Source organism: Saccopteryx bilineata, chromosome X (genome assembly GCF_036850765.1).
Source record: "Saccopteryx bilineata isolate mSacBil1 chromosome X, mSacBil1_pri_phased_curated, whole genome shotgun sequence".
NCBI lineage: Eukaryota > Metazoa > Chordata > Mammalia > Chiroptera > Emballonuridae > Saccopteryx > Saccopteryx bilineata.
Genome location: NC_089502.1, coordinates 24503461 through 24515537, shown reverse-complemented (window position 1 = coordinate 24515537; position 12077 = coordinate 24503461). Strand labels below are relative to the sequence as shown.

Genomic DNA, 12077 nt, shown 5'->3' with positions numbered 1-12077 from the left:
GTGATGAAAATGTTTTGGAACTAGATAAAGATGGTGATTGCACAACACTGTAAATATACCAAATGCCACACTGATTGTATACTTTAAAATGGTTCGTTTTATGTTAGGTAAACCTTATCTCAATTTAAAAAATATTTAAAAGGAGCAACCTCCCCTTTATTAAAGCATATAAAAATTCTAAAACTATTACCTTATAACTTTCCAAAACTGCTTTTAACAACTATAAATATGTGACATATACTTTGATTATATACCATATAATCCTTTGTAATCACTTTATACTTTAGTAATGACTTGTTTACTTTATAACCAACACGAGATGTATTTTGAATTTCATCCACTAGTATCTAAGATAATGTACGTTATGCTTAATTTGAGAATCAAATACAAGTTGCAAACACATAGGTTATTATGATAAAATGTTATAAAAATGTTTAGAACCACAATTAAACATTTTTTGACTTTATGACATTGTAATGATCAGGGAGAATACATGTAACCATATTTTAATCTCATGGATAAAGATAAATTAAAAGCATTGTTGGCAGGAAAAAAGGAAAACACAGAAAGGCTGAAACTCAATGAATAGAAATATGTGGGGGTGGAATGGAGAGGAAAGGAATTCCGAATAAAGTCTACCCTCCCAGAAATCTGGGACTGAAAGGGCTCCAACTCCCCCAGATAAAGGACCCTCCCCTTATGTCTCACCTTCCCATCCCAAATAATTAACAACAGACTATTTGACTACAAAGGAACCTCAATATTTGCTAAATTTTTAAATGGGTAATTTTTTAAGCAAAGTATATTATTGTTCCTTTGTTTTCCTAATTTACCTTTTTCCCACTGGAGGAGATTTTATCCATCTTTTCAGATTTAAATGAATCACCACCTTTTTCTTTGCCTGAAGATTTTGACTTATTTTTTTCCTTGTCTTTCTCATTTGGATAAGGAGACTCACATGGACTTTCACTTTTGTGTTTTGAAACTGCCACTAAAATTATAAAAGAGAATCATGAAAGCCATTTTCAATTCAGTTAGATGACTGCTTCAAAAGTATTGATAAGTCTACCTACTTGTTCCATTTTCCTCTTTTCGCCTCTTGGTTAAGTCCGGTAGCACTTCCCGGTCATTGTTTGAGTGATCCTAGAACCAAGAATTGTGAACTACATTGATCAAGAGTTTATGTTTTTGTTTAAAAGTCTTACTTTTATACAAAGGCACAGCTAACTAGCACTGAAGAATACTGGTGGTAGTTTCACGTACTTGGTGAAATGACATGAAGGAAGAGCTGGCAGAGATTATTAGACTGACAATCCTATCTCTGCAGAAGATTCAAACACACTTTAAGTGAAAATACCAATTAAAATACTAAATAACAGAGTGCCATGCAACAAAATCTAGCACTTTAAAAATAGGCAGCAAACATACAATTTTACATGATAATGAGCTTTCCAAACTAGTTTGAAGAAATTACAAACCCTTTTCCGCTCTTTCCTGTCCTTTTCATCTCTTTTCTCTCTTTCTCTGGATCTTTCCCTTGACTTGTCCAAATCTTTCTTGTCCATTTCTCTCTCCTTGCTCTTGGACAGTGGTGAAGGAGTATGATTAAGGTAGAGCTGTTAAATTAAGGCAACATTACTAAAGATTATTAGTTTTCCATATTGGTATCATTTGCTTGATTGTTTATTTAATGAAAGGCAATTGGTAGTTAGACCCAAAGTCAAAACTGGTCAGCTGTCTGGATTACAAGAGGTAAAATAAGAACATGGCACAAATTATGCACAGACTTCAATTCTTGATCTTATAAAAACTATCAGCTCATTCCTGCCTGGACTGAGGCTCATTAATAAATTCACAAGCTACAGTTTTCTTTATAGCTCTGAGGAAGTCCTATAACCCTTACAAGAGTCCCAATGTGAAAAACAGACTTTTCTACTGTAAAAAGAAAATACAAACCTCTACATAATCATGGAAATTTTAAGTAGTTTTACCATCTCCTGATAGGCAATCAATGACAGTGACCAAAAGTATAAAATAAAGCCTACCTATGACTAATAAGTCTTTTCTGCCTCAGAGTACAACATGCATAAATTATCCTAAATTATTTTTATAAATGGAAAGGCTATATATACTGTCCACTTCCGAAAGCACTCCACTTTCTATCAGATAATCACAACTAACTGTGAAATTTGTCTTACTGGGTCTAAATAACTCAGAAAACCATGTAAATTAGAAAATAGATTAATTAAAAAGGAAAAGAACACCATATCGTCAGCTGGGGATGATGAAATACCTTAAAGACTGAAAAATGAACCAATGTTCTTCTGCCTATTCTTTCTCTGCCAAAAGGCCTATAGGCAATAAACGGCCAACAATCAAGGATTTGCTAACTCTAAATAATTATGTGAGTTGTAAATACAGAAATCCATTATAAAAGAAATTATTAAAGAAGCAAACAAATGCCTAACCTTACAGCATTTAAACTGTGCTACAAGCTTATGTTTAAGACATTAAAAGTATTAGATAGCAGAATACTGAATATAACTCATTACATCACTGCACAATTCTAGTTATACCTTAGGAATGAAAAAAAAAAAACAGTGAGTCAAAAGTCAAATATTTTTACACAAGGAAATCCTTTGATATTCAAAGAAATACATGAAAAGAAATGACAGCCATCAGTTTGAGAATTAAAGAAACACATTTTTTTTAAAACCACCTAATATTTTCAATTCAGCTGGCTCAGAAATACTGCCATACAATGCAGAAGTAGAGTCTTTAAAATGTCAATGTTTAAGAGTTGATGATGATCAACTGAAATAGACAAAATGTTCATTAATAACAAAGAGCAAGAGGATTAGAAACAGTCATAAAAGTGCTTGTACAAAATGTACTCTGGCTAGGTATGATGCACTAAATGACACTTCAAGATTTTCTATTTATGAGGTGTGTTCCTGTCTTAATATTATTCATTAAACTGATACAACAACAGAAATAATATATTACTGCAATACTCGAAGATTTCTCTAAAGGAAGTACTGCTTAATGCCCCCAATAAAAGTAAAAAAACAATTTTTTCTGGCTACTAATAAGCCCACGAGCACGCGTGCGTGTACACACAAGCACATATGCGCGCGCGCGCGCGCACACACACACACACACACACACAATGAAGTCTTTTAACTGTGCCTAATCTGAAGTCTGTATTGCAAGGAATTGAGAAACCTAGAAATTTTTAGTTTAGAAATGTACTCAATTCTATTCCTTCTTTTCACTCTTCTAAGAATAGTTCTGATCATGATACTCACTTCCACAAAAACAAAGTCATTACCTACGGAATAAAATGCATACTCCTTAGCTTAGATATTCCAAGCTCTTCACAACCTTTGCACAATGATATCCTACTATGGAGTGCCCAGTGCACTCTGCTGTGGCTACCACTTCTCCCTAACATCCTGACCTTCCCAGTTCTCTTCAACAGAATGGTTGTTTGCTTTTTACCTTAATCTCTTAAAATCCTACTTAGCCTTCAAAGATGACTCAGAAGCCATCACCAGTTCAATTGTCTCCCAACTCTGCAACTTACTTTCCAGTGAACTTGTATTACCATATATTCACCTTTTTGTGACAGGTATTCCCTGTTAATTTCATGTAATTTATTTTTGTCCATAACATACTTTCCAGTGTGGTAGGGGAGCCAATGTGTTTTTTCTACTTTTACACACTTACTACTGCCTTGTACACACAGTGGGTATTCAATATATGTCTGCCAAATAAAATTAATGATTTGTTAAACTGATCTGCATGTAGCATTGTAGAATTTTGTTTTTGATTTGCTTTTATTTTGACATTAGGGTCATAAGGTCCAAAAACAATTTGATTGATTTTCAAAATCTGTTTAGAGATAATTGCTACATTGACTTCATTAAGGTTATAATATATAAAGATGGCCTCACTTGTAGGCTTGGGTTTGGCTGTCAATCCTTGTTTTAAGATGGTGAAGAGAAAGAGAATTAAAAGCAGCATCCTCTTTTGAGGTGGTTATTGCTGACCTCCTAAATTACACAGAAACTAAGTTAAGGGAGCATGCTTTTCACACATGCTTTCTTAAACACAGCTAGTAGAACTGCTAGGAAAAAACACAACCGACCAAACTGGAAATATGCCAATTGGAAACTGAGGATGGAAGGTGAACTGAAAAAATATTTGGATACTAGACTAGATTATTTTCCCTTTAACTAATCCTACTTGAAAATCCAAGTCCAGCCCTGGCCGGTTTGCTCAGCGGTAGAGCATCCATCCAGCGTGTGGAAGTCCCAGTTCAATTCCTTGTAAGGGCACACAGGAGAAGCGACCATCTGCTTCTCCACCCCTCCCCTCCCTTTCTCACTCTCTCTCTCTCTCTTCTCCTCCCGCAGCCATGGCTCAAGTGGTTTGAGCGAGTTTCCCTCAGGCACTGAGGATAGCTCCATGGCCTCCACCTTAGGCACTAAAAGGCTCTGTTCCTGAGCAATGGAGCATTGCCCCCTAGTGGGTTTGCCAGGTGGATCCCGGTCAGGGCGCATACAGGAGTCTGTTTCTGCCTCTGTGCCTCTCATATAAAAAAAGAAAAAAAAGAAAAGTCAAGTCCATATATTATGTTTTCCTATAAGATAGAAAGTGAAAATAGTAATTTTTTTTTAAAAGAGTAACCCAGGGCAAACTAAAGGGTTAAACTAAAGCAGGGGAATAATTTTATATGTACAAGTGACAAGACACCATGAAAAAATAGACACATGCCTGTCAAATCCTCTAAAAAGTAAAAGCTACCCCAAGAAAAGTGAGTGTATATAGAGCAACATATTTTAGAGATCATTCAAAGTCCAGTAAATTTTTTTCTAAGTCATTCACATACTATTAAATTTCCTAGATACATAAAAATGCAACATCAATTACTATGCAGACCAGTAAACTTTGGATGCTTTACAGAAGTTCAAAGGCCCAAGTGTTCATTTCTAATATTTATTGAACACCAAAAAATACTAGCAGGTACCATTCTAAAACACTATCTGAAAAGTGGTATGAGTCACGTAATTTTTAGAAGTGTATTCATATGACATTTTCAAAATTTTCTGGTTGACTGTGGAATATATCTATTGAATTTTAAATACCAAAAAAGTCACTATCTTATTTTAAAAAGGAAAGAGGTAGGAAGATTGACTTGAATCACTATAATTTAAAAACAAGACAAACACACTAAAGGAGTTATAGGAACCCTGTCAACTACTGCTGAAATAGGCGCAAGAATCAAGGAACCATAATTACTTTTCCTGCAATTTCTTTTTCATTGTGGTAAGAACACCTGATAAACCTTAACTATAGTCAAAGGTTGGTACTGACAAGTTATACACCACTGGGAAAGAATCAAGAACTTCTTCAGTCTCTTACTTGTCAAAAAGATACTACCACCTGCTCTTTCTACCTCACAGCACTGTAATGAGCACGAAATGAGATAACATATGTTTCTCTCACATATGTTTTATTTTCAAAAGGCTTTCACAAATGTAAGGAACCATTATCTTCATCATTGATTAGAAAATCCAATAAACTATAACAGCAGGTTTCAAACTGCTTCAATGTATTTTTCAGGAAATAAATACTCACAAAGTAACATTGTTAACCCATAAATTTAAAATAGCCCACACAAGCCACTGATGGTTAAGACTGACATACACAATCCCAAACTGGTTACGAAAACCTACTATGTTGCAATACATATTTTAGTCAATAAAAATTTTTACTTTAAAAGACAGCATTCACAGTACAGCTGATACTCTTAATACAGTATATTCTAAAAACAATACTACAATTTCAGGTCACAGGCACATTGGCTAATCTAAATTGTTAAAAATTAATGCTTATTTGCCCAATATCCACAGACATTTCATTGTAAAGCTATAGATCTAAAAGCAGTTAGTACTGTCAACTGGCTTTGTTTCAAAATTTAATTTTGCATTGATCCACCAGTAAGGAATCATACTTAGCAGATATATAAGAAAAGGCAAAATAGAATATCAAAGTAAAGAAGAATACAAGTTTTGTAATAATAAAGACAAAATAACATGAACAATGGATAATTCAACTACAATAATGAAATGAACTCTGTAATAAATACACAGACTGCACATTATTTTTAGTAGCAGTACTACTCAAGAAAGTAGAGATTTAATAGGCAAGAATTAATACTAACATGTAAACACAACCATCAAGTTGAGTATTTCCCTCCAGAAAAAGTATTAGTTTACATTAACCATATTTCTTGATATTATGCTACAACTACAAAAAGGTAGCTCAGCAGAGGCAATATAAAAGAAATTAATGGATTCATATAGGCTCAGTGTTTAGAATGGTTATGTGAATGCATCAAATTTTTTTTTTTTTTTGTCTTTCAGGTTGCCTTAAAAAGTCAGAAAACAGCTTGACAGATTTGTTTTAAGAAATTAAATAAGCCTATTCCCCAAAGTAAACCAACAATGTCTTCCCAAACCTTAATTTCCAGATTTTAAAGTATGAAAGAATGATGCAAAACACAGCAAGCAAGGAGGGACTATAGAAATGTTGCCACATTACACACATTTTACAACAATCTCATTAAAAGGGACCATTGTCATCCATTGTTTCATTTAGTGATAGGTATTTTTAAAGGTCATTCTACTAGCTCACTGAATTTGCTAGGGAAAGGGTATATACTAAATAAATGAAGACTTTTTTTTTGTTTTACTTAGGCATGATGATTTTAAAAGACTCAAACCTTTGCTGAAGACTCCTTGAGTTCGATGAGACTGTCCTGTAGAAAATGAATGGAGATGACAGGTGAGCTGGAATAGTTCTCAGAACCCAGAAGAGCTTTGGGAAGTATGGCTGTAACCTGGAAATAAACCAGCTACTTCTTGTGAGGATAAATCTTGTGATGTCATTATTACATGAGTATCAACAATAAAAAAAAAGCAAAATCATGTAATGGAATTGTAATGTTCAAAAAAACTAAATTATATGTACTCAATGTAACAAAATGCTTTCTCTGCTCAGATTTTAAAAATAAATGTCAATGCCACATATTTTCATTACACTGTACTTAGGCTGTAGGTAATGCTAGAGGCTTAAGAAATCAAGAATTTTTTTCTACACAAAAGGTTTAAAATAGTGGTGGTCACTGTGGAAGAACAACACTCTTACATTTTCATAGTTTTCCTTTAATTGGGAGGTTCCAATTTTTACTTTACTGTGACTTGACATAAATATACACATTTTTTTTATCGTAACCAAAAAACTCAGTGGCATTATATTTACAAAAAACCAATTGTATTTTATAAAAGAGTAATGACTTTTTCTATTTTTTGCAAAGTGCCTCTGGTGGTGAATCTCATACCTCCCGAGGGGACGGGGGAAGGAAAAAAAAAAGCACTTAAAAGAAAGAAAAAGAAATCAATTACTGTATTCCACCACAGTGCTCTTGATGAAGAAGAATTAGTTAACTTACAGTTTTAAAAGTTCAACGTATTGCAAATTCAAAGATTCCATGACATTAGATGACTTTAGAATTAAAATTAAATATGGAGCAAGGAATGGCTACCCTGAGTCTTCAAGAAGGCTACACCCACGATTTTGTGCTTCAGTTGAAAGCCTGGGGTTTCTCTTTGCTGGGTAGTAGGGTTGGATGCCACATCTGCTTTTATTGTAACGCAAGGTTCAACTTGTTGGGAACCCAATGGGTATAAACAAACCTCCAAGGGAAGATACAACAGAAGCTGCATGCTCACTGAATATACACTACAGGAGAACTGATCACCAAGGAGACTTTAAAACGGAACTCGTTTCAAGATTCCTTCTTAGAAGGCACACATCGGTATGATGCTCATCAAGAAGCTTGATGAATTCAGAGGTATCTTGTTTCTCTTGTATCATCCAGGAAGTCTTCAGTGCTATATATTCTTCAATCTCCCGAAAAATAGGCTTCATTCTGCTGAAAAGATTCATTTGCTTGTAGCTACCATTGCACTCCAAAAAGACTGCTTAAAGCAGTGAGGCACTTCTGGGTAAAATTTCTCTTGCACTTTGAAACACTACAAAATCAGTGCTAGGTCCTTGAAGTTTTAACATTTCTATTACAAAAATACTCAATAGGAAAAAAAATATCAGTCCACCAATATGTAAAAAATTCATTTTCTAATGCAACATAAAACCTCCAGTAGCTCCAGTGAATACTTGGCACAAGACTTGAAGGAAGTCAGGACACGTATTCCAAACAGGTGAGCCTAACACGGGCGCTGCCTTCCTCAGGCTATACTAACCTTTACTGTTGAGGAATGTGATGGAGAAGGGTGGGTATCAATTTTGCGGCGTTTTTGTTCTGTTGGGAAAAAAAGGCAATGGTCACAATAAGGCATACTTCTACTTTTTTTCAAACACTTCAAAAAATCACCAGCTTTTTAGATCATCAAGTATTAGCTGCCCCAGTAAAGGTCCTAGATAAGTTGTCAAAACAAGGAGACAAAAAGCCACTAATACATTACAATAGCCAAAGGGAAACAAATATAAAGAAAGACAAACTTGCCCCTTTCAGGCTCACTAATATCTGATCGGGGAACAGGTGACTTCAAGGACCCAGAAACTGGTGTTTTTTCTCCTCCTTTAACATTTTCCTTTGATTTCATTTCCTTTGCTATATCTCTTTCTCTGGATGGCTCCTTCTCCCTTTCCTTTTCTTGAGTTGATTTTGATTCTACGTTGGGGACAGTGGTCTTGAATTTCTCATCTTTAGCTTTTTCTTCCTTCTTCAATTTTTCTTTCTCTTTGTCGGACTTAGGTGTTCTTTCCTTCGTCTCTCTTGCTTTTTCATCTTTATTTGGTCGCTCTTCCTTCGGTTTTTCTTTACCATCTTTACCAAGCACCCTGGCCTCTGGAGTAGTAGCTGGAGTCTTTTCTTTTTTCTCTTTTTCTTTCTCTTTCCCTTTTTCTTTTTCATTTTCTTTAATGGTTTTGCTGCTTAAGAATAAAAATATAAAATTTTAATACAAAACAGTCATGATATATATATATATATATATATATATACATACACACACACAAAAAAAAATTAATATGAAGAAATAAAATATCCCCAAATTTTTATGAGCAGTATATATAAAATTGGAGGAGATGAGAAGCATCAATTCATAGTTGCAGCACCTTAGTTGCTCACTGATTGCTTTATCATGTGTCTTGACGGGGGTGGGGGGAGGCTACAGCAGACCAAGTGACCCCTTGCTCAAGCCATGTCGATGACCCCACACTCAAGCCAGTGACCCTGTACTCAAGCTGGATGAGCCTGCACTCAAGCTGGCAATCTTGGGGTTTCAAACCTGGGACCTCAGTTCCCCAGATCGATGCTCTAGCCACTGTGTCACCACCGGTCAGGCAATATTTCACATTTTAAATCATTAAGGGTTTCTTATTGACTTGAAAATTTATAAAACTACCTGACCAGTGGTGGCTCAGTGGATAAAGCATCAACCTGCAACACCTGAGGTTGCCAGTTCAAATCCCTGGGCTTGCCTGGTCAAGGCACATACAGGAAACAACACAACTACTTCAAGTAGGTGCTTTCCACTTCTCCCCCCCATTTTCCAACTTTCCTTCTCTTTCTCTCTCTCTTCCTTCCCTCAAAAAAATCAATAAATAAAATATAAAAGAAAAAGAAAAATTAGAGAACTAAGAACAGCCCTTTGAAAACTAAAGGACAACTTTTAGACTTATCTGAAATAAAGGTAACTAAAAAGGAAGTACTTGTTTATCCAGCAAATAATAACCAAATTGATGAATAGCAGATTTAAAAGAATAATTAAACTGATGCCAGGCCATTTTTTTTGTATACATTAAATACCTTTGAGGGTTACAAGGTAACAACCAACAATTATCCCAACAAGCTAATCAAGGGTGCTACTGTCAGGAACTGGATCACTTGGCTGTCTGGATCACTAATCTAAATCAATGTAGGCTTCTCTTATGTTAATTATCCTTATTCATTGTCCACAGCAAACAACCTTAAAATGCTTTCTTAACTTCACTCTCTACCTTCCCCTGCATATCCCAACTGGGGAAAGAAAGTCAGTCTCAGCATTATACAAAACATAAGAGGACAATAAGCACATCATCAAAATGTGGAAGTCCAGCAGAAATGACTTTCATAGTATTCAACTACTGCCTTCTTCCATTCATGTCTAATGAGGTTAGAAATACAAGAATTTGTGATTTTGACATAAAGAACAGTGTTCCTACCTGTTAGAGCCACTATTTCCATTGCTTGAATTCCCTTTCGGTGTGGCACTCGAAGCTTTATTAACAGCTTTCACACCACACTGAGATCTCTCCCTTGATTTATCTGAAATAAAGGTAAGATTTTATTTGATACGTCCCTAATTGAATGTAAATTACAATTTCACAGCAAAATGATTAGAGACAAAGGACTGATTAGTTCTTGACAGTTATATATTGCTACCTAGGGAATAAAAAGGTAATTATAAGGCAGCATTTTACTTGTCATATGATACAAAACATTACAGCTTGTTGAAACAAACTATACGACTTATAAATGTCTACAAATGAGCATACCATTCTCCTCAGCACTGCTCTCATCAGATTTAGATGCACTTCCTATCGATGATGAAGAAGACCCACCGCCAGGCCCATTTTGTACACTGGCAACTGCATTCCTCGGAGGGGGGTCTTTGTGATGAAACTCATTTTCAGGTATCATGTATGACTTTCTACTTTTCAACTGCCCAGAGTAGCTGAAAGTCGCACAAAGTGTTTAAATATACAAATACAAATCAAAACACACAAACATGGGGTTTAAAAGAATAAAATTAGCAAGTTAAATAAAAATTTCAATGTAAACTAATCCTTAAACTAAGATGCCTTTTTTTCACTATTGAAAATCTGATAACCCAACTGATAAGATTTATTTCCTCTGAACCAGTACATATTATCTATAACTTGTAAAACTATCATCCAGTATAGACCGGAAGCTGATAATCAGAAGTGACAACTCTCACCAGCCCGTGGGAACATGATCGCATAATCTCCCATAATTTCCTGAAGTAAAGCAGAAGATAAACTTCAACACTGTAAAACATTTTAAAGTCTTCAGAATCCTTCTGTTACCTAGTCTCATAAATCACATTAAAGTATAATTGTGTTACCCCATAGCCAATGCATATAGATCAGGCCTCTTCTCTTTTTCTTCTTGGCAGATTTTATGTACTCTTCTTTCCAAAGCCTGACCCAGATTCAAAACTTTTGGGTACCAAGGAAGGATTTTTGTTAACACGATCAAGATATTCCTGATATGAGTATATTCGCCTGTTTCAAGGCAATGTACTGATGCCTACAAAAAACATTTAAAGATCCATTATTATAAATGTATATGTATGAAGAGAAAAAAAACACCTTTGAGAAGTACAATTTTTTTACCTTGGTTAGCTTGTAATGCCATTTATGTACAACATGTCGAAAATTTTCATAGTCTAATTGATCGGCTTTATTTCCACCATCAAATCCAGTTGCCCGTAATATAGTAAGGAATCCTGGATAATTCCCACATTCCTAAGGGGAGGAGAAGGTTGTTAACTTTTATTTAAGACATTTTAAATGTTTTTTATTATTATTATTGATTTCAAAAGAGAAGGGGAGAGAAAGGGAGAGAAAAGGAGAATCATCAACTCGTAGTTGCTTCACTTTTTAGTTGTTCATTGATTGCTTCTCATATGTACCAGAGGGCTACAGCTGAGCTAGTGACCCCTTGCTCAAGCCAGCAACCTTGAGATCATGTTGATAATCCCATGCTCAAGCTGATAAGCCCTCAGACAAGCTAGTAACCTTGGGGTTTTGAACCTGGGAACTCAGCATTTCAGATCAATGCTCTACCCACTGCACCACCATTGGTCAGGCAGGTTGTTACTTTTAAAGAAAAAAATTTCCCCCAAAATAGCAGAGGTGGAAATTTAAGTAGACTAGGTTAATGATTCTATGTGAAAACACAAAACACAATGTGTCTTTGA

General features: G+C 35.1%; 1 protein-coding gene across 11 annotated transcripts in view; it reads right to left on the bottom strand.

The window, feature by feature from the left end:
• THOC2 (THO complex subunit 2) overlaps window positions 1-12077 on the bottom strand; it is a 155520-nt gene that overhangs the window by 10221 nt on the left and 133222 nt on the right. For 7 of the 11 annotated variants that reach the window (XM_066248608.1, XM_066248603.1, XM_066248605.1 and 4 more), the window contains exons 27-36: window positions 11491-11622; window positions 11220-11404; window positions 10630-10808; window positions 10297-10399; window positions 8594-9024; window positions 8331-8389; window positions 6791-6907; window positions 1479-1616; window positions 1074-1143; window positions 834-991 (exon numbers count right to left, since the gene is read on the bottom strand). In XM_066248608.1, the coding sequence (XP_066104705.1) occupies window positions 834-991; window positions 1074-1143; window positions 1479-1616; window positions 6791-6907; window positions 8331-8389; window positions 8594-9024; window positions 10297-10399; window positions 10630-10808; window positions 11220-11404; window positions 11491-11622 (1572 nt within the window). The remainder of the gene's footprint in view (window positions 1-833; window positions 992-1073; window positions 1144-1478; window positions 1617-6790; window positions 6908-8330; window positions 8390-8593; window positions 9025-10296; window positions 10400-10629; window positions 10809-11219; window positions 11405-11490; window positions 11623-12077) is intronic. The other 4 variants (XM_066248611.1, XM_066248609.1, XM_066248604.1 and 1 more) reach the window with 3 other exon arrangements.